The sequence below is a fragment of the Mesoplodon densirostris genome, chromosome 11 (assembly GCF_025265405.1).
Source record: "Mesoplodon densirostris isolate mMesDen1 chromosome 11, mMesDen1 primary haplotype, whole genome shotgun sequence".
NCBI lineage: Eukaryota > Metazoa > Chordata > Mammalia > Artiodactyla > Ziphiidae > Mesoplodon > Mesoplodon densirostris.
Window position 1 is genome coordinate 101,025,600 of NC_082671.1, and position 23,527 is coordinate 101,049,126.

A 23,527-nucleotide genomic window follows, 5' to 3' on the forward strand; every position below is an offset into this window, starting at 1 on the left:
ATTCTGTTATGCTTTCTTGGGAAGGAATGGTTTCTAACATAGCTATCATGCCAGAAACTATATACAAACCAGAGTTTACTTCGGCAGTAGCTCACAGTAGTCTACTAATAATGACATAATAGTAGTGATCTTAAATTTTAAATGTTTGTTATATATATATGTGATTTTTACAGTAATATTTCTAAAAATTTTATGCATTAACATATTTTTAATGGGTAAGGATAAAAAAACATGGATACTGCAACTCTTGAATGTTAGTAATAATCACTTATCTTACTGATCATTCAGAAAAAATAATGATCAAATTGAAAACAAGTGATGACCAAAGTAAAATGTAGGACAATGCTATCCATATTCAAATTAAAGAGCTACATTTGATATATTTTTAAAATTTAATAATAAAGTAACTCTTATTTATGACTGCATTTTAATAGTATCTACTTTCTTGCCTAATAATTATAAGTTCCAGTGATCTGGAAATACAACCCAAATTCTCTAAAAGTAATTTTCATGATTTTAAAATTAGTCATCGTTTTCTCTTGTAAAATAATACCACATAGAGATCTCAGAACGCCTGATCTGAATCCACATATGCTTATAAAATATGGCTAGGCACATGAGAGTGTGTTGACATATATGGGAAGATCTTTCTTCATAAGTCCCACTGGGTGAAAATGTTGAGAGGTTTGAGTAGAGGCAGTAAGATCAATTTGAAATCTACTGCAATTGTCCCTGACAGTGTAAGACATCTCTTTCCAATAAAAATGATGATGTAGCAGAGTCCACCAAATCTGATAATCTCCTGTGTCTTTGCACGCATTAGTCATGCCTCACAATATAACCTAGGTATTATGAACCCATTCAACAGATGAGAAAGTTGAGGTTAAATGACTTGCTAAGATCAGACATAGTAAGTAGTGAGTTTTTTTTCTTCTCAAAGAAAGATGGAATAAATAGAGTCAGAATAACAACAATGGGAAAATAATGGAGTGGAGATTCAAATACTCAAATTAATGTCAATTAATGAAAAGACTGACAGGAGGCATGAGATACCCAGCAAACTCAGCAAACTAGGTGACATGGGTTTGACTCCAATGTTGCATAAAATTAGATTTTGTTTCATATGCCTATGACTCTATAAAAACACTTTTATTTCATTTTTTGAAGTCAAAGTTTTAAGCTTCCTGCTGTGTTTTATAACTACAACTCAAAGTAAAAGTTATACCATTCTTTGCCATTGTGAGGCAAAGAAGTCTCATCATTGTGCAGGTTTAGCAACAAAAACTTGGTGTTTGATAGATATTCATTAGTGCATGTGGAACCATGACCAAAATAATTGTTTTTTTCATTGCCAAAAGCTCTATTCTGTATAGCAGGAATAGTTACAATAGCAGAGAAATAGCTTTGACTATCCCTACAGGGCGGAAAGTTGAAAAGTCCAAATTATTAAAGAATTTGGACAATCTGTTGGTCTATCATTACAAAAAAACTTCTCAAGTGAAAAGAGAAAAAAATGATACTATTTTATATGTGACTTTATAGAAAAGAAATCTATTTTTGTCTTTTTTTTTTTTTTGTGGTACGCAGGCCTCTCACTGCTGTGGCCTCTCCCGTTGCAGAGCATAGGCTCCAGACGCGCAGGCTCAGCGGCCATGGCTCACAGGTCCAGCCGCTCCGCGGCATATGGGATCTTCCCGGATCGGGGCACGAACCCGTGTCCCCTGCATCGGCAGGCGGACTCTCAACCACTGCGCCACCAGGGAAGCCCAGAAATCTATTTTTGAAAGCATTGGATCTATTAAATGATAACTGTCATGTTTAGACTTTATTTTGTCACTTTCCCTGTGTTTTCTATGACATTTACACAAATGATTTTACATTTCATACAAATTATGCTAAACACAAAGTAATCCAATGGCTCAAATAGTCATTTCTTTTCAGTGCACTTACCCAAAAATGTTCACAGGGTATTATCTTAATAGGAATTCTCATATGCATTTTAAGGAGAGTTTTAACTTTAAAATGATCAAAGAAGTGATCGTGGAGTCATGGAATCACATATTTTTCTTCTTCCTAATTATTTCTATTTTCTACAAAAAGATAATTCATTTTCTTATAAGGATTAAAAAAAATTAAACAGAAAATAAGGAGGTGTTTTACTGGTTTTTAAGAGGACTCTTGAGAAAACCCCTAGACTTAAAGTCAGGTGTTCTGGCATCAATTACTGCCTCTGCCTCTTAAAAGGGGTGAGACTTTTTTTTTTTTTAAGTCAAATAATCTCTTTTTGCCTCTGGATCTTAGACTATAAAATAACAACAGTATTACCTATGTCAACTTGCTGTCATGAGCAATAAATTGCATAATGTTTGGAAATTATTTTGTGGACAGTAAGGATACAAATAAAAGGTACTGTTAAGGTGTCTTTAACTCCTCTTTAAATGAACCCTTCTTATGGAGAGATGTCAGGGCTCCTGGGAGAGTAGGTGGTGAAAGGAACAAGATGAAACTGATGTTTTAAAATATTTTACCCAAGTTGGAAAAGTGGTATTTTCCCGTTGCAGAAGACGACATGGCAGAAGGGGAGACCAGGGGCGACTGATTGCCAGTGTCCTGCAGTCCTCCAGTAGAATGGGAGCGTAACCACTCTTTGCCCTCTTCTTGGTTGGCCTGCCGAGATGACGGGGTATATCTGCAAAACAGCACAGCCAAGACACTTCAGCACATCTGCAAGGGCAAGGCAATATTGAGACGAGAAAACAATTGAGAGGAGCTTACTAGTCAGACTGAGCAACATTCTCAAACAGATTGAATCTAATTATAATTGCTTAGTTCTTCCAGATGATTTGACACCATCTGTTTGAATCTCACAGGGAAAAAAAATAAAGGATTTTGAAGAGAAAATTATGCTTCTGTGAGATATGTAGTTGAAAATCATAAGCAGTGAGCAGACAGCCAGGTTAATTGAGAAGGGCTCAAAAGCACAGTGCTTAGAAGGATATGAAGAGGGTGGAAAAACAGACTAAATATGGCGGACAGTAGTAGGCCAGAAGCCAAGGGAATTGCAGTGATGCTCACAGTAAGACATAGGAAATAGAACACAAATTGACAGATCATTTTTTTAAAAAAAGGAAAAACACTTTTTTGGTTAAAATGCCACTTGACACCATGTCTGGATCTTCTTTTAAAAAATGGAGAGAGAACTGGGCTTACTTTATTGGAAAATAAATTTCTGGAATGAACTCTTAGAATGGAATAATTGCAAGCTGTTTGCTCTTGCTAAGAAAGTGGAGGGGAGGAGGATAACAGAGAAAGACCTATTTGGCCAGAATTCACATTTTCCAGAGTAAGTCAATTCTTAGTACCAAAGAGCAGTCGACTTATGTTCATATAGTGTTGTATCTCTGTTCATAGTTCCTTCCATATCTTCTCATCAGATAAAAGTGTACAGTAAAGGATGGCCATGCATTCGATTTTCATTTTATTTTTTATGAGGAACTGAATAATTATTTTGATATTATGATGTAATACTAGACTAATTAATTCATGTCTATATTGATCTGATAGATACCAGCACTCCTGAAAAATAGAAAATAAAGCTCTTCTGAGTTTTTACCAAAAGGATTCTTTAAAAATTATACCTTAATTACAGTATTTGTCATCTGATGATGAAAATATGTTTTCTTTGATTCAAATTAGAGCATCCTTCGACTTTTCAACATTCACTGGCCCCATCTGTAGACTATATGGGGCGAGGTTTTGCAAGCATACGCCTCCAAGATGCGAATGTTAGGAAAATTAAAATTTTGTTTTAATTTTCAGAAGTGAGTTCTGAATTCGACTAAAAGTTGCTGCCCCCCAAATAATGGCTTTTACATTAGATTTAATTTACTGAGTTTTGGCCTCTAACAAAATCTCTACCTGAGGGCCATCTCACCAACTCCTCAGGCCAGAGAAAACATCAGGATTAAAAGTGATTTCATCCTCGATGTCAGGTGCTTCTTCGCAAACAAAAAAGGAAAGAGGTAAAGAGACAGCACAAAAAGTTTACGTGACAACAGAGAAAGGCAGCCATTGTGCTCAGAGAAATATATACCTTAGTCCCTTTTTGGGTAGTGTATTTCTGTCAAGCTGCATGCTGTTAAAACAAAGAAAACCCCTAAGGACATAATGTAAACAAAATTTCGAAATTACACGTCCAACATAAATGGTTCTGTTTGAATTACACAAAATCAATCTTTTTGTAACACATATTTAATGCTTAACTCATCGGAAAAGGCCAACCAAAGGAGAACAGATGTCCATTGCTGTGACACCTTCGATGATAATTTAGTGACAGGACTATGAGAAGATAGATTATATGTTAACATAATTCTCCTCTAGATTCTATTTACCTAGTCCTGTGGTAGTTTTTGCTTGCCCATGCAAATAACTAGACTTCTGCTATGATTTCACATGCAGGAGAATCATAGAGGTGGAAATAAGAAAGATCTTCTCTGCCTAAGTTCAAGTGACAACTTCCAATGGACAGAGAAGATATAAAACACCTTGTAATACTTATTTTTTGTATTTAAACTATCTTCAATAAAAATAAAGGCAGATGTAATCCCACTTACACATAAGAGAAGAAAAATAATACATAGTATCTGCTTGAAATGTAATGTTTCTGGCATCATTTAGATATTTTAAGGAAATTAAACGACGCCACCTTTTAGAAATTATAAATTAGATGTTTAAAAGGCTATAAGTTTTCAGTTTCTATTTTTAAAAACTCCCAATTGGTCTTAGAAGGGGAAGAAAGAATGTGTCTGGAGAAAATGAGAAGTGGCCTTCCTAAAAACAGAGGAAGAGGGTGTCAACAACTAGGTGGGATAAGTCTAGGAATTTCTGTTATAATCTTTGATGTGGCTAAGCAAATAATAAAATTAATTTGAATTTGCAGAATGATACATCTCTTCCATTAGAACCTCAAGTGATCAAAATTAAATACACATGATATGCATAATGGGGATGATACAACATGAATGCAAACACATTGACTTGAAAGTTAATCACTCAAAATCAAAGCTAAAATGTTTTCTTCTGTGTGTACTCCATTAATTAGCACTGCAATAGAAAGCATCCAAAAGCATCATACAACTTTTACTTTATGTTTTGGGAATGTCCACATAGGGTAATTACTATATTATGTAGAGGCCAGTTCTAGCATACATCTTGACTATAGATGTGTTTTTAGTAGTGTAGATAAACCAACAAACAAAAAGGAATCATACTGAACAAATATGAGAGACCTCTAAATATAAACTACACAATGCTGAAACATTAATACAGTCATAAGCCATTTTAAAAATGATCTCTTTCATGTGTGCATATTTATTCAATTTTAACATTTCAGAGTACATTGAAAATAGGCATTGTTTTGCCCATGTTATTAATTGTATAAACACTATGTGTTTGTATGATGCAGAGAACTTAATGAAAGAAAAATCAGGAAAAAATTTAAGTTTACCAATATAAGTTAAAACTTTAAGCGCAAATATCTGTTTGAATCTGGATATTAATGATTTTATAGTATAGACAGTTTTCACAAACCCTGAAAAGTCGAAAACTCCTACGCCTGCATAAGCGAAGGAGGAATTTTAACCAACAGTCTGAAGAAGACAGGCACTGTTTCAGTGCACGGTTATAAAGGCAGGGGAGCCAGATCTGATAGTTAAAAGCAAACCAGAAATTTTAAAATTTGGCTACAACTTTAAATTATTTTTAAGGTTTGGTTTGGTCACAAAAAACAAAATGAACAAAACAAATGTGAACTATTAATAGTTATAACCAAAGGCCACCAATGATCTAGAGCAGTTAGAGGAAATATTGTTAAAGAATTTGTTTGTTTGTTTATGATATTTTAATGAGAAGAAATTTAGACTAAAATTAAAATCTGAATGAAAAACTATTTAACAGTACTAGGATAATGAGTATCAATAAAGTCTTCTGAAATCGTAGATAAACAGGTAAGTCATGAACTTACATACATCTCTATTATATCTTTCTAATTACTTTGTCTTAAATATTACACTTTGGCACATTTTCTCTTAGGCATGGCTCTTTGGTTTCCTTGATGTTCCCAACTTTCTGCGGACTTAATTATGATTAAGCCAGGATCTCTGATAGGATCTAATTTTCTCTTCAAGAGATCATAAAGTTCTTGGGTGTACGTTAAAGGATTAGAATAAATTGCTATTGCTTGCAAATTTGTTCGCAAGAAAGAAAAAGCACAATTTCTTATATCAAAAATTATTTCAATCTAGTAATCTATTGGAAGAAACTAATTAAATATTTATATTATATAATATACCTATGAAGATGATTTGCTTTTCAGTTGAATATTCATCAATATATCTTACTAAGAGTCAAGGGCAGAATATTCATTTATTCAAAATTAATTTATTTAAAATTTATTTTAGAAAAATTATTTATCTGGCTATTTATAATACATCCACCTGTAAAACTGGTCTATTTCAAAGACTGAAAAAAAAAAAGATTTGCTTAAAGAGAATACGTAACTGTATATTTGCCAGTGTATTTCTATAGTGAGACTATATATATATACTGACTTCTGCTAAAATATATATCAAGGTAAAAAATTAACATTGAATTTATGTTGCATAAAACTCATCAATCTTAACATCCAGTTTTATTTGAGGGTTACTTGGTTACAGATAATTACTTGACCATTTTTCTGTGTTTTTAATGTATCAATGCCAAAGAAGTAGGTTGATGGTTAAATGGTCAACTTGTTGCAGTCATATTCATGATTAAAAACTAATCAGTATCTTGGAGGTTGATTCTGGTTAACAAACAATAACCTATTTGCCGTGTGCTTAGTTGGAGGTGATATGTCAGCATCAATAATAGACTGAACAAAAGTTGGGGGAAGGTATCAGGCATTTTCAGTGACCAGTGGTGCTTTCACAAATAACTCAATTAAGATATACAGCCAAGACCATTTCTGAAAGCTTTAGGTGTGCCAAGAAACAAACAGCATTAAGTTCATCAGGAGAAAAGGGGCAGTTTTAAGACGTGTGCCTGAGGGAAAGAGTCAGTACCAAAATATCTGAGAAAGGATTTTTTAGGGAAGAGAATCTAGAGCCATTCTGGTCGACAGAGATGCTTTCTGGCAAGTATATTAGGTAAGGAATGCCTCATTATGGTCTTCATTTTAAGTTTAGAAGAAAACAGTAATTCATTAAATCAATGAGAAACACCTTGTAACGTGGTTTATTTTTAAAGGGCTTACTAAAAATGTCACCGGTGTTGTAATTTTCTCTAAGAATTCATATCTGACAACTGATCTTTCTTCCGCTTCAACTAGGATTCCCAGTGATCCATTTGCTATTTTTCCATAGAAATGCTAATAAAGCCAATTGAACATTTTGCTCTGAGCATGACTGTAGAATCCATTTAAATTTGGTCTTTCAAAATGCTTAAATTATCCTAAGGAGCTGTGCTGCCTGGAGCTCAAGCCAAATCATCGACATGTCTTGAGAAAACACCATTCAATACATAAATACATGCTATGAATTTTACTTAAATTGCCTATTGGGTATATACGTATGCATTCGTATTAAGAAACTAATTATTCCATTTTTTATGGATCCTTAATGGTCTTTTCCTTCTACAAACTTGGTAATGAGACCAAAGAAAAGGCCCAGCCAGTCTCATCCATCTGACGTCCCTCTGCAAAGTGGCACTCCCCCTGAAATCAAGGGAATTGAGCGGGGTGTGGGGAGAGGTAGGCACAGTGCAGGGAAGGGGGGGGGGTGAGGACTTCATCGACGCCTCCAGGAGAGCTCACCTTTCTGAAAGAGTAGATCTCACACTACCCGTTCTCATGAGCAGGCTCTGCACCTCGTGGGTGCCTGTGGTCAGTCCAGACAGGGAGCCGTGGTGGCTGAGGGGGAGGTCAATGGACTCAGAGCTCGTATGGAGGCTAGTCATGGACTGGTAACTTGGAGTGTCCTTGCTGCCAGCAGAGGAACTGCTGAGATTGGCAGCCCACACGAGACCACCTGACGTGAAAGAGTGAACCGATGCTGGGCTGGAAGCCAACGAGTGACTTAAGCTTATAACATCTGTAGTTAAGTCTGAGGGTTTATTGAAGAGAGGGCTGCAGCTGCCACTTAGCCCACCAGCACTGCCCATGCTGCCCGTACCAGACGACGGTGAGTCCAGACTGCCTTGCCGCGCTAATGTGGTACTAGGACTGGGCATTACAGAGGAGGATTTCACACCCTCAGTATTAGGTGCAGAGGCAGATTTGCCACCTGCCTTGGCACCAAACAACCTAAAAGAAAAACAAATAACAACTTCAGTTGTTCCGAGAAACTAATATCCACATTTAATATTTAGGGTTACAGTACATAGAGCCAAGTGTGCTTTGGTGGACCGAGCCACCCAGCACTTCCTGTCTCTATGCTAACGAACTTGATAAGCTTGAACTTCTAGTGCCAAAACTCTCTCATATCGCCAAGAGGGTAAGTCGGTCCCGGGCTGCCACCCCGGTGGTGGGGGGACATGGGCCAAACAAAAGGAACTGTAAATCAAACACGAAAGTCCCTGGTTTTCACAGTTAAGCGATCATGAGAATCTTTTGCAAAAATTAAATAGTCTGCACGTACTGGCTGCTACCTATTTACAGAACCATTATAATGAAACAACTTCTACGCATTCGGTATATAACATGTAAATTAGTTTTCTTTTCATTTTTTTCACAGTTTATTCAAAATCTAAAAGGAATGCTTAAGGCAAGGTTTAGGGGTTATGTTGTATAGCTGGTGGCCTGATTGACTTTCAGAGAGCATTTGGTTAGAGACAATATTGGACACTGACAGCAACGTGTTGGTTTGTCCGTATTTTCCCCCAAGAAAGACCAAAGGGTTTTATGTCAGTTGCCAGTGCTATTCAGATACATATCTGTGATAGTGATTTGAAACACAGTTGGTGCTAAGTTAGATGCTGGAGTTTAGTTCAGAAAACATTTTAGTTTTGTAAATGAAGCAGATGATATAATCGAATTTATGTAAATATGGAAATAAAGTGACATGAAGTAATGGCATCACGATGACTAATTAAGTTGCGGTGGAATCCGTATTTCCTATAGTGAAACATTTTGTGACGAATATGAGAAATTGTTTCATAGGTAAGGGCCACTGGAGGGCACCAGTGGCTTCTACTTAAGCAACAGAGATATTTACTCCCACTACTGGCGACTATTCTTTGCCACGCGAGGCAACATTTCAAAAAACCAGCTCTTCAGGACTAATATTGCTACTGACAGATATAAAACCTCTGGGTTTTGCAAACAGCCATGTATCTATCTGAGATTGCCTGAAATATAAAAGTAAATGTTTCAAGACCCTTGATACCTCCCAGATTAGTCAGTATAATAAAAACATTAAAAATACTTAACATGTCATGAAAGACAAATCATACTCTATCATTTCATAGATGAGGAAACAGACCCAGAGAGGTTTGACTATTTGTCTCAAGTCTTGCACTGTATGTATTTTCCTGCCACTTAAAACACATCAGTATTTAAAACAGTGATATCTCGAAGGAGAACTCTGCATATGCAATACCAAAGACAGTCCCGGTGCAGAAACCAAGTCCTGCTGCTTATCAGGGTCATATCAAAGAGAGCTGATGAAGAGTTAGAAAACCTAGCCCATTTCTTAGTAATAATCCTGTATCGAACATCCAAAGTTTTTCAAATTCTGTCAATCATATCATACCTTGATTTTCATTCATATGTCAAGATATGGTACTATATACATCTGTCCATTGTGATCCAGTACTGTACAAGGAACACAACCTCATCCACACTCATGATCATCAGCTCATTAAGAGCCAGCAAGATAATATAAACACTAGAAATGAAAACCAACAGTCATAAAGACCTATTACGTTCTATTTTATTTTTAACTGTGGAAAGATGAAAATCTATGGAAATTTTGCAAGCTGCTTTATCACTCCCCTTAGGTACTGCCATCTGCTTTTAAGTCTCTCATAAATGCTATTTGTGTTGCTAATATGACAATGTTAGTGAAACTACAAAGTTGAAGCATTTCCCAAAATGAGCGATAGTTCTTTCACTAGCTATTTATATCATCAGCTTCATAAAACGCATTTTACTCAGAAACTGAATAAAACGTTCTAAGATGTATGTGTCATAGAATATATATACTTAGGACATATATGTTTAGGATATACATCTTTTATACGATAGGATATAGGACACATATATATCCTAAGATATAGCATTTTATATTTTCTCAGCATCATTTTACGCTTTCTTACCTTCGAAATGTAGGTGAGGCAATGTCAGGATACTTGGACCCTGGCTGCCTGAGCCCTTGTGTCCCACAGGCACTAGCAGACGTGGGGCTGGATTTGGGGGAACCAGACAAAGAAACACTCTCTGAATCTGAGACTGCTACTTTTTCCTTTTCCTTGTCTGTCTGGTTGACAGTGACGGGACTCGAGCGCCCTGAGGCGATCTTCGTGGGTTCTCTCAGTTTCGAGGTAGTGGCACCAGCTGACTTACTGCTGACATTGGAATCTATACTGCTGGTGCTGGATCTGTGGCCACCTCGGCCGGGAATGCCACTGGTGCTGGATTTGGATGGGCGGGGCAAACTGCGGTATTGCAGGGAGGTCTTTGAGCTGACATGCAGCACAACATCGTCCTGATTCTGTGAACCGTCCAAACTGGTTTTCCTCCCGGCATTTGACTTCCCACCAATGGCAGCAGATTTGGGGATTTTACCCAGTGTTGCTGAGCCACTTGTTATGGTGGCTCCACTGCTTGTGATCATGGCAGATGACCCTACTCCACTTGGCTTCTTAAATCCAAAAGAGCCAGTGGCCGTTGACCTTCCAATGCCTGAGGGGGGCTTTTTCCCCTCATCACCACTGCTTTTTCCTGCATCTGAAGGAGACCTCTGTAGAGTCGATCCTTTCAGGGGAGTTTTCCCTTTCTCAGAAGCTTTGGCATCATCAGTTTTCCCTAATGAGTGAAAAATACACACATTTACGTGCCTGCACATTTTGATTTCACAATATTTCTTTAAACGAAGTGTAAAATGTGAATACATCTTAATAGTACCTCAATTCCTAAACAGTCACTGTTTTAGATTTAAACAGGCGTGTTCTCTTAATACATTCAGAGGATTAACTACAAAGCTATAAAAATATGGCTGTTAGAGGAAAGCGACGAGAGATCAAGGAGATAAAATGAAAAGACCTATTTTAGCTATTTATTATTGCCTCCTATCTTGCAACTCCCTTCCTTTATAAAGACAGCGCTTAATCTCATCAAACTAAGTGCTCAAAAAGGAATTCATTTGAATATCTCTGCGATGATTGTATTTGGAGTGCCCTGTTACATCAGCACTTCAGGTGGCACTATTTAAAATGAGGAACCATTTTTAAAATAGGGAGAGAGTCTTTTATGAAAAAAGGAGAGTACAATTTGCACAATTCTTTCGCTCTCTTTTTGCATCAAGCCTAATTCAGGAATGATGTTTCAAATCTCCAGCCTTCCAAGTAGATTAGAGTGACTGCTCTTGCTCTTAGAGTTGAAAGTGAAACATAGGGGCAGAGTTCACATAAATATTCCAAACTTTCATAAGAAAGTCAGAATCAAGGCAATCTTAGGTTTAGTAGTAAGTAGGCTTATTTTATTTCCACATGATCAGAAATGACTGTGGCAAAATAGATAGTCACCATATTATGAGGATGCCCTCTAGAGGGTGCCTGGAATGTTACATTCATGTGGATGCATATGACAAAGCATGTGAAATTTAGCATGAAGAAAAATCTGATTTAATTAAGAAAAGCTACTATGAAAGACAAAAAGGTCGAACGGAAACAATAAAACAATTTGGCATAACAGCTGCCAGATGACAAGCCTACCAGGGGTCTTGAGCGCACTGGTTCCAGCTTTTTGCCTAGATGGTGCTCCTCCCTGGGCTGACACGCCTCTTCTCCAGGAGCCTGTCTGTGAAACAGACAGGGAGGCTTTCTGCCCTGCCTTGTCAGGGTCTTCAGGAAGTCCGGAGGAAATGCCCTTCCACTTGCCACCTCCATCCCCATGGCTATCAAAGTCCTCCTCTGTTTTTTTCACCTCCTCGGTACTATCCCAGGGCTCATCTGTTGCAGATCGTTTCTCTGAATCCGTCTTCAGCTATGAAGAAAATAGGACAGAAAAACTTTGTGCAGAAAAGTCTATCAAGTGTGAATTGGGCCCTGGAATGTCCTTTCAGATAACTGGTTAAAAAAAAAAAAAAAAAAGAAGCAGTGATTTGTATTTCTAAACAGTTCTGAAGACTCCTGTTTTTTTTTTTTTTAATCTCTGTCTTCATTTAAGTTTCCTTAATTTTAGCCCTATAATTCTCAATTGCACATATTAGAGAATGCCAGAAGAAATGTGTGCAGAAAACCCCCATTGAACACTCCAGAGAAGAAGGCACTTTCTATGTCAAATCTAACAAGGAAAAGTAAGACAAAATAAAACTTAATTACCTAATATTCATTCTCGATTCACCGTTCACAAGAGATCCAGCAATGTGTCTCAGAGATCAGTATAAAATTAATCAGGAACTATCCAAACTTAGACTATTAAAATCATTTTTGGAGTTCTAGACACACATCTTATTATAAAGACAGATATGACAACATAAGGCTTTCTGGGTTAGACTGTAATCAACTGAAACAATACATCTACGTAAGCTGCTTCAGTTTATGCAATTCCTTCAGATTAAGAGGTTGTGCTATGTTTTAATGCAATGCAACATAATTTGGGGGAAAATGTGGCGGAAGCCCTGGGGAACCAGAGAGGGCAGTTCTCACCTGCACGTTCTTTCGGGACGGGGCAGGGGCGTGGGAGTACGAGCTGACGGGGGACGTGGTGTTCAGGTCATCAGTGCTGACGTTATCCAGGGTGTCGCTGAGACCGCTGCTCACCGAGCTGCTGTCATCCCAGCTAAAGGCAAAACAGGCAGCAGTCATGAGCTAAGCACACGAGGCACGACGCAAAAGTCACCCACACGCCCATTTAACGCGTGTCACGCATTGGGAAGAGAATTCTTAGTTTTTTAATCTTATGATGAAAAATGTGCACTTTCCATTCTTGGAAAATCATCCTGCTAAAGAACTGAGCGCAAACCTGAGAGTAATCTTATCGGGGGTTTGCTAAGAATCAGTGTGTAGAGCAGATCCAGGGGAATGTTTTGCAGAATGAATGAAAATACTGCTACAAATACTGCATGGCATCAGGAAAGAAGAACATTATCCATAACCTTTTTGTTCCCCTGAGAAGGCAATCAGGAGTCACACAGCATTCACCCGTTGTGTTAAAAATTAAAAACAAAACAAAACAAAAAAACCGTGCTTTGGTCAGGAACCAGAAAATCATTCCTCATTCTTTCTCCTACCAATAACCATTCCCAATCATTTACCAAATCTTGAAGATTGAGACTTATTCTATCATATCTTCCCTCCTGCCATTTCTGGCCTGGGCAACGTACAATATTCTTTTATCTGGCCTTCCTGTCTTCAGTCTTTCTCAATGAACTTCATCTGCTAAATTTGGGTCAGTGCTCGAATGTTCACATCTGATGTCATTTCCTTATGTACCACTCTTCAAAGACTTCTCTTTACCAAGGTAGTAGATTCCAAAATGTAATGCACCTGCCCTGCGAGGTGCACAAAGTAATCCCTTGGGGCATAAGAAAAATATCGGAAATTCTGAATACACCTGTTCTTACTCTAAAGAAGAAGCAGCAAAATAGGCTATATTAATATTCATGTGCAGGCTAACATAGGCACCCTCACTTAGTCAGTGTGTCAGAAGATGCAGAAATAATGTAGGGTGAGCAGGGTCACCTGAATGAGAATGGGAGCTCCACAGGGTGAAGGGTTGAACCATGGTTCTCTCACTTACTGGTTGGTTCTCAGTCTCCTATGATACACTGCTGCTCACCTGCACTCTATTCATTGAATTCATGTAAACTGGATACAGATATTAGATACAGACAGAAGTTAAGTCTCATAAAATAGACAAGTGGCTTTAAAAAAAACGCCTGCAAATAATCCACACATTGAAGAGAATATTTGTAACGAAAGCACAAGCTAACCATAAAGGAAGGGTGAACTGGTAACTCTTCCTGCTCTGCTATGTGTACTTTATGAGTCTCACCATACGTTCCAAATAAAAGTGAAGTGTTGAGATCATGTAGCAAAGTAGAAAAGTAATTATCAAGAAGAAAATTTGAAACTTGAACTTATAGAAAATATCATTAATGATGATCTCCCCCCAAGTGAGTATTTTGCTTGAGATGTTAGCTACTGAGAGCTTAAAACATGATGACCAAACACATTTATAAATCATATTATTACCAATAATAATTGTATTTTTAATGACAGCAAAAGAGTATTTTGTATCACTGTAGCAAATACCTGTCATTTGCAGCTGCTCAGATCTTTTGAATATCTTCCCTACATCTTATTTTGATAATTTCCCACATTATGAGTCTTACCTTCCGAAGGTAGACTGCAAAAACCTCACATTTCCAGACTCCCTTATAGACAGATATGACATATAACAAAGGGCCTACAGAGTCACAAATGAGAAAATCTTCTGGCAAACACAGTAACAGTCATTCAATTTTTCTCTTGTAAACACTGGCAGCTATCTGGTCTCTACTTCCAAGGGTCAGAGGTGCCAAGTAGAGGAAGCGGTGATGCCCTAGAGCTATGGTTGGCTAAGTACCTACAAAGAGCCTGGTCCTCCAATCACCCCAATTATTCAGAGAGCCTTCTTATATCACTTCATTCCTTAAATTAGATAGTAGATTCTGTAGTTTGCAACCAAGAACCTCTATCAATACATTCATAATTTAAAAAATATTATTTCTTCTTTAACATATCTTTAAATTTTTCATGTTTATATATGCAGTGTAATACATATATTATCTTCTCATAGGAATGCATGCATATAATCATACAATTATAAATATACACACTTGGGCAATCACTAGTCTAAAGCAAAGTTCAGGCTCCTTTAAAAGACATACGAGGCTTTCCATTATGTGGCCCTAGCCTACCTCTTGAGCTTAAACTCTTTACACCCCCTGCCTCACTTTGTGCACTCTTAGAGCTGCATTCAATTCCCATCACCATCACATTATTTCCCACCTCTGTCTTCAATCAAGGTACCCCTGTGCATACCTGATTAACCCATACTTACCTAATAATGCAGTTCTAGCATCCATCTTCTGGGAAGCCCCTTTTACTTGCCACTGTTGGGATGAATTAGGTAGCTTCCCCTCTGCACTGCCATAATACTATGCAGACTTATAGGACTGGATTTAGCACATTGTTTTATAAAGCTATAAATATGTGTCAAAGTGGACCATTAGCCTGTGAGTTTTCTAAGCACAGAACTGTGGAGTAGTTTTCTTTTAATTTCTACTATTTATGGCAATGACTGACATAAATGTTGAATAAATTCTCATGTTTTATTGAGATTAAGAGAAAGGCAGTTACGGACATAATCTTTCATAGTCATATGAAATGAATTTTTAAGAAATACCACAATATATTCAGTACTCAAAGAGCAAAATTAAACAAAGAGGAAATTTTACCTTTCTTTAAAAATGAATATTTTTAAAGTAATAATTTCTCTGGCAAGGAAGATAGAATCAATATTTCTAATAATAGCTAAAAATATTTCTAAAATATTTCTAATATTTCTAATAATAATGTAAATCCTAGCATTAGCGACAAAAAGTAAATGCATCAACTCTTACTAGAATTTAAAAAAATCAGTTGTTTTAAAACCACTTAAAGACTCAGATGAACACAATGACTTTGTAGTTAAAATGATATAAGTGAAAGAATCCAAAATAAGATATAAAGTTTCAATCTCTTGATAGAAAAATGAAAATATATCAAACTAACAAACATCATAGACATGAAGAACAAATTTCCAAATTTATCCTTGTGTAATGTAAAGCACAATGGATTCCTAAAATTAAAGGCTTTCACTTGAGCCGTTTTTAGAGGGGCATAGCTAGTATATTCACTTAAACTTGCTATTCTGATCTCCCTATCTCACAGAGTAGTGTGGGAAGCAAATGAATCATTTATATGAACCATCTGATCATACTTTCCATTTTTCCATCTCCTCAAACTGCTTTACCTCTAAGATCTCAAATTCTGCAATCTCATGTTTTGATCACAGTCTTCTACACTTCCGGTGCTCTAAAATCTACTGATTTCCTAATTTTTATGTCTAGTTTATAGCTACTTCCTATTATCTATTTTTAATGGCCTTCTTGTGTTTTTTACTCCACTGAGCTCTTTACCAAATGATGCAGGATCCAAAGATGCTGGAACAACAGGATCGCTAAAGTCATAATCTAACCAGTACTCTGTTCTAGTTCTTGCCCCCATAATGGTCTTCCATACAGGTCCTGTCTCTATGTTAATTAAACATGTTTTCTCCATTATTATTTTGGAAAATGACAGCAAATTCAACTAATCAGATGACTAATATAACAATATTATTGTATATTTCATAATACATAATAATTATGACTGAATGCATATAGATTCAAGTTATCTAACCTCAGGTGATTTCTCAGAACTACTAAGAAATTCTGCCTACTCCAAAAGTGGTTTTCTGCAAATTCCAAAGATACAGCTTTGTTTCTCTCTTCTTCCTCTGGATTCCAAGATCTTCCTCCTAATACTTTAGTGAAACTGCTTTCATTGAGGTCAATAAACCCATGGACTGAGTGCTTACTATGTGTCCTACTCTTTTAAATATTTTATATAATCTAATCCCAAACAAAACCATGTGACAGGCATTGTAAAGATAAAGGGGTTCAGGTAGTTTGAATGATGTGCCCAAGGCCCATGATGGAGCTGGGATTTGAACCCAGGAATTATGTCCCAAAGCTTGGTCAGTATTCCACTCCCTTGCCTCCCATCTTCTCACCCCTTTTACCTTGAAATACACCAATGATGTGCATTTACAGGCTCTTTGCAAACTTCACCAGTCCACAGAACCCTTTACTTTCTCCTCTTCTTTGGGATTCCTTTGAATTCCTCAAAATTCAGTACTTAATCTTAACTCACCTTAGACATTCTTTCTTGGAAATTTCTTAGTCTTTCACAACTTCAATATCACCTCCATGATTATGACACTCAAATTCACATCTCTAATCCAGACTTCTTTCCTGATTAATTGATCAGCATTTCCAGCCTTCTACTGAACACTTTCTCAAGGATGTCCTGTCAGCATCTCAAATTCACTCTACCTAGATTCCATCATTTCTCGTTAACAATTCTTCTCCCTTTCAGTTACTGACTACCTGTTTATCCTTCTGCCATAAAATATTAGTGTGATTACCTCTCTTCTCTCACCTGGATCCACTGTTAATCAAGTTGTCTCTAATCCTTGAAAATCCATCTCAGCTATAGGTGACATGGCCCTCCTTGTGTTCCACATCGCCACTCTGCACGCCTGTCCCTCCTTCCATAAAAGCTATTAGTAAGAATCTGCTCTTATTCATTAAGTGATGAATACATTATAGCTCCTCTCCTTTGAAGAACTCACTGCTTATTGTGGAGGTCAGAAGTTTAAACAAATTGTTATAATACAAAATGGTAAGTGTTGTAATAGAGATGAATGTTAAGTGTGTGGCAGGACAGAGCCACTACCACTCATTCGAAGAATTCAAGCATTTCCTCATGACAGAGATACTGCAGAGTGATCAGAGGAAATAAATGTTAACCACTGTATTATAGCATATATCACTTGTTACAACATAACCACTATTTTGGTGTTTTTCTATCTTCTTGGCCATAATCTGAATTACCTGAAGCCAGAGACTATGTGACACTTATCTTTATAATTCTAGCATGCAACATGGTGTCAACTATTGAATAGATGACTAGTAGATGTTTGTTAAATAAATGAAGCAGTTTTACTTAGGATACTGCTTCTATCCAATAAAGTTAAGTCAGATTGAATGCAATAATAAATGTAGAATTTGAGCAAAATGTGTTCAACATATTTCTCTGCTAAACAATCTTAAAGGAACAAATTTTGATTGATGACAACATCATTTTCCTTATCTTAAGGTTCTGTGTTTTGACTTTCATCTTTGGTTTTGTAGAGCCAGAATTCTCCCTAGGTAGGATGTAATTAATCTTGCTTATTATGGAACACTTAATTAAGTTAAAAACTTCATAGAAAATAGTTTTTCTAACAAAAATGTTAATTTACTCACATAATTAGCCCTGAGTAGTATGTCTCAAACCCATCAATATATTTTCTTTATCCTTTCATTTTTAAATTCCTTAAGCGCTAAGAATTCTTGACTATATTCTTTATAAAAGGTCAAGTCTTTATCACCTCCAAGTTACAGATCTATTGATCTGCTAAATTCTTCTCAACAACCTAGGACAGCTAAAAAATTACAAATCTGAGTATCTTATCCACATAGTTTGCATTTACACACTGAGTTACTGCCAGTTTTAAAATATTATGAATAAAGCTGTTAAGAACACTCACATACATTCCATTTATGTGGCATTCTAGAAAAGGCAAAACTATAGATATGTAGGACCGATCAGTGACTGCCAGTGGATGGGAGTGTGGGAAGATTTGTGGTGGCTGTTGCATGACGATGCATATGTCAAAACTTAGAACTGTAGGAAAAAACACTGTATGTAAAGTAAAAACAAATGTAGCCAATTAACCTGTTGATAAATTACAATTTGGATATACACTAGATTACTCATTATTCTAAGAAGAAAAGGATTGTTTTGGTATACCTTTTACTATTTATATTTTTAATGCTTAATAACCTAATGGGGCCAGGGATCTATTTTATTTATCTGGTTGTGCATTTGTGGCTCTGATCCCTAAGTTCACCCCTGGAGTTACATTTAGAAGCAGACCTGCTTGAAAACAAATGTGCTATATATTGAGAGTCTTTTTTTGTTGCTTTTTATGTTGAAGAATTCTGAAATATTAAGTAAATAAATATTAAAATAATTTTGCAGATTTAAATCTAATTCCAGAGGAAAATGCTAGTCCTGTTTGTAAGTAATTTTTCAACACACTCCTGTTTTTTGGTGTAGTAACACTTCATTTAGCAGGTATTCAATCAGGCTCTTTGATAGCTTATATTGGCAGGTCAACTGTACTATTTATACATATACATATAAAACATAGTTTCTTTCAATAAAAACTAATTTCTATACTTCAGGCATTCAACAGTAACCTCAGTCTCAATTTGCCAGCTCATTAAATATTTCATTAATGAAATAAACAAACATGCTTCCTTTAGATGTACTCAGTTCCAACCCTAATTCAACTACAATCATGGAAATGCTGCCCACTAAGGTGATATTATCTCTGATTGCTATAAAGACACCTTCTTATACCTAAACTTTTAACAATATACTATTTTGTTAGTTTATTTTATTAAAAGATAAAATTAGAAATAGCCATATAAACAATGTTTGTGCATCTTTTTAAATTATTTGATTATACATTGCATGTTTTTTAGAAAATATGGATATTTAATATTTGTCAGTATCTGAGTGTTCTCAGGCCAATGCTGTTGGAACACTATGGAACCAAGTGCCTGAGGTTTACCATCAACATACGGTTCTTCCTCCAGGGTACCAGCATGTCTTACTCCCTCATTCACGATGATTCTTGCAATATGTACCTGATTCTTAATGCTGACAGTAATTACCTGGTCGGACTCTACATGTATCACCAACCACAGGTTACTGTACACTGCTTTAGATTTGTGGATGCCACTCTCACTTACATCTCAGTCCTCTGAATATCACTAAGATATATAGGACAGGTCTCGAAACAAGTTCTAAATCTTTCCCCACAACATCCTCATTCTGAATTCTAAATTAAAACTCATATATCCTTGGTTCCATTTTCAAGTACTTCAAGAACATAAAAAGTTTTAAAATGTTAAGCAAATTCAACATTTTTTATATATGATTTAAATGAAAATTCTGGAGTCGTTTGCCATTGGTAGATAATGCAGATAATGTAAATAAAGTGTTCATTCCAGTGCCTGAGACCTGTGGACATTCCACAAACATAGAGTTTGATACACTGGAAGTATTTAGGCACTGCAGACACTTAAGACGAATGTGGAGATTCCCATTTATTCCACAAGTGTGTACTATAAAATAGGGATTTTTAAAGATGTAAGTGAGGTAGCAGAAACAGAAATAAATCTAGAGGCTAGAAGAAAAGGAGATACATACTCCTAACATTTCATTGGTATATTAGAGGTCCAGAGTTAAAAATCTCATAAGATAATCATACTGAGAAAAACTGCTCTCTTCCAACCTAAATATTGGAAAACATAATAAGATATGATAAAGCATAAGTTCTAAAGATTTTACTAAATATTTCTTAAGACAAATAATTATTTCATGAAAAGAAAAACGAAGTCTCAGTAGCTATCCATAAGATCACTGTGTAAAAACTTCTGGATAGGCTTCCTGTTTCTGAGGGAAAAGTAAATAACATTTGCCTAAGAAAATAAAGTCACCACTTAAAACACAACTCTATCACATTCCAGGATAGCTTTGCTTTCCATTCCCATTGTTTATGCCAATTTGAAAAATACACATAAGGAGATACAGGTATCTTAAAACTATTTAGACATAATGAGCTTTGCAATAATAATTTTAAAAATACTGAGAATCAACTGTCTAGGCTTTGCACTTTGGCACTAATATGTTAAGTCAATGATATTTTCCTCAAAACTAAATGAGCACAAAACCACTTAGACCTATGCCATACATTTTTTTTTTTAAATCAGCAAACACAATACACTACCTGCCACATTTGAGCATTGCAACTGCTGAAGTGTAAATTCTATATTACTTCAGGGTCATTGATAGAAAGCAATGGCGTGTATTTCAACAACGATTTATTCAACATTTCCCTGAAAAATATTTTATTACCAAGAAAATAAGAATATCATTAGAAAAGACTTTAGAATTGTAGAAACCTAAGTATATAACAACATCAATATACTAAACATGATTTTATGTTAAAAATATTTTTAAAAATTTCCTTCTACTTTTAAAGTGTTTCGTCCTTCCACTCTTCATTAACTGTGCAGTGGAGCATAAGCAACTGGTTTATAATCCAGTTGAAACGTCATTTCCTCTATGAATCCTTCCATGATTTCCAAGGAAACATTAACTCTTCCATGTCTGTATTTACTACAAGTGTGCTCCCACTGTTTTGTAAATTATCTGCTTGCAAAGTGGGTTCAGCTACAGGACTGTGGTTGAGGGCAAATAGAGCGACTTCTCTTTTGCAGTTTCAGTGCTCAGGTTGGCATCTGGCCCATGATAGGTTCCTAGGGTTTGGGGAATAAATCAATTGTGAGTGAAAACATGTTGCCTGCCATATCAGTAAACAAAGGATGTTGCAGCCATCAAGCCATCACATTAGAGCTGCCCCTCAGGATGGAAACAGCTTGCCCGCCATCAAGCCATCAGCCCTGCAGCCACCTCCCAAGGATGCTCGCTGAGGAGACTCAGGATGGGAAAACACAGGATACTGGCCCCAGATAGCTGAGGTACTTATCAAAGGAATGAGTTCAATGCGCCCAGCCTTTTGCATCTTCTCATACGTAGAAAAGCACTAAATTCATTAACCTGAGATGTCTGCTTTTCTTTAATTAACGGTCATTTTTTGATGTTCTGACTACCTGATCTTTTTGCAAAAACTCCTATATATCCTGGCTCCGCCCTTATCTCTTTGCAGCAGTCCCTCAAAGCTATCTAAGAGTCTGTGTCCAGGCTTAAGTCCTCAGGTTTGTCTACCAAATAAAACACAATTTCAATGCTTAGGTTGTGCATTTTTTCAACTGACACAATAAATTATCTAGTCTTACAGTCACAAACTAGAGCCTTAATCTGTGATTCATTCACTCATTCTAACACTCAAATGTGCGTATAATTATGAACTGTGGTTAAAAATCAATGTGATTATGTGAGAGAAAAACCAATCAGAAAGACCTACTACCTCTGGGTGAATAAAGAACGGCCTGTGAGGAGGTCGTTGTAAACAGTCATTAAGTAGGTGAAGGAGAGCCATCTGTGAAAAGGGTGGAGAAGACAGCAGCAGAGGAAGAGGAGACAGCCAGTGTAAAGACCCAGAAACCACAAGGTCAAAGGGCAGCAGGACTGTGCAGCAGCAGGCGAGGCGAAAGTGTCAGTTCTGAGACTGGGAAGGGAGGCAGGGGCAGCCCTTCAAGGATCTTCTAGACAATGCGAAGACGTGAGAGTTCCTTAGAGATATGACAGAAATTCATCAAATAGCGCTAAGCAGCGAAACGACGTGAGCAGATATAGGTTTTAAACATACTACTGTAGTGTTATGAATATATTAGAGGTAAAGAAGCGTAGAAGTGCGAAGCTCAATGAAGAGGCTACTGCAACATCCTTCAGTTTTTGATGAGGGGTTTACAAGTTCATTAAAAGAAGGCAGTTTCAAGATATATTTGGAGGTAGAGAGGACAGGATTTGCTGTTGGATGGTGTAAGATAATAATAAGATATATATATATTTGCTTTCTGTCCCCAGTTGCTGATTCAGAGCTACTAAAAATTTTGTAATTTTCTTAGTGATAGATGTGCTAGAACCTTTTGTTCTAATATTTTTGTTCTAATATTAGAGACTTTTGTTCTAATATTTGGTCTTGGACTCCAGTGCCTAACACAGAGCTCCTAAATCCCTTCGAACTTCCTGGGTGATAGGAGCATCTTTTGTTCTAATAAAACAACTCTTGGTTGGCTCCTGGATAGCCCATTGGTCTTTAGTGTAAAACCACGATTCATAACTATTTGCACACTTACATATTAGAATGAGTGAATGTATCACAGATTAAGGCCTTAGTTTGTGACTTTGTAAGACTACATCATTTATTGATTTATCTCACACCTCCATCCTCTGGGAGGGAGAGAAGCTGAAGATTGAGTTAATGTATTATGCCTGAATAATGAGGCCTCCATAAAAATCCATAATTTATGGGGTTCATAGAGCTTCCAAGTGAACACAGGGAGGTGCTGGGAGGGTGGCATGCCAAGAGAGGGCTTGGATGTTCCATGCCCCTCTCTATACCTTGCTCTATGTGACACTTCAATTGGCTGCTCATCTATATCCTTTGTCATATCCTTTATAATAAACCAGTAAATATAAGTAAATGTTTCCCTGAGTTTTTTGAGCCATTCTAGCAAATTTTTGAACCTGTGTAGGGGATCATGGGGGCCCCCAATTTACAGCTGGCTAGTCAGAAATATGGGAGGTCTGGGCTTACAATTGGCACCTGAAGTGGGGCAGTCTTATGGGACTGAGCCCTTAACTTTGTGGGATCAGATGTAAACTCTGGGTAAATAGT

General features: G+C 36.7%; 1 protein-coding gene across 7 annotated transcripts in view; it reads right to left on the reverse strand.

Moving 5' to 3' along the window:
- The window catches only part of NAV3 (neuron navigator 3), a 591,684-nt gene that overhangs the window by 77,964 nt on the left and 490,193 nt on the right, over positions 1 to 23,527 (reverse strand). For 4 of the 7 annotated variants that reach the window (XM_060113459.1, XM_060113458.1, XM_060113456.1 and 1 more), the window contains exons 13-18: positions 12,904 to 13,036; positions 11,968 to 12,238; positions 10,351 to 11,059; positions 7,850 to 8,338; positions 4,094 to 4,135; positions 2,529 to 2,689 (exon numbers count right to left, since the gene is read on the reverse strand). In XM_060113459.1, coding sequence (XP_059969442.1) covers positions 2,529 to 2,689; positions 4,094 to 4,135; positions 7,850 to 8,338; positions 10,351 to 11,059; positions 11,968 to 12,238; positions 12,904 to 13,036 — 1,805 coding nt within the window. The remainder of the gene's footprint in view (positions 1 to 2,528; positions 2,690 to 4,093; positions 4,136 to 7,849; positions 8,339 to 10,350; positions 11,060 to 11,967; positions 12,239 to 12,903; positions 13,037 to 23,527) is intronic. The other 3 variants (XM_060113461.1, XM_060113460.1, XM_060113462.1) reach the window with 2 other exon arrangements.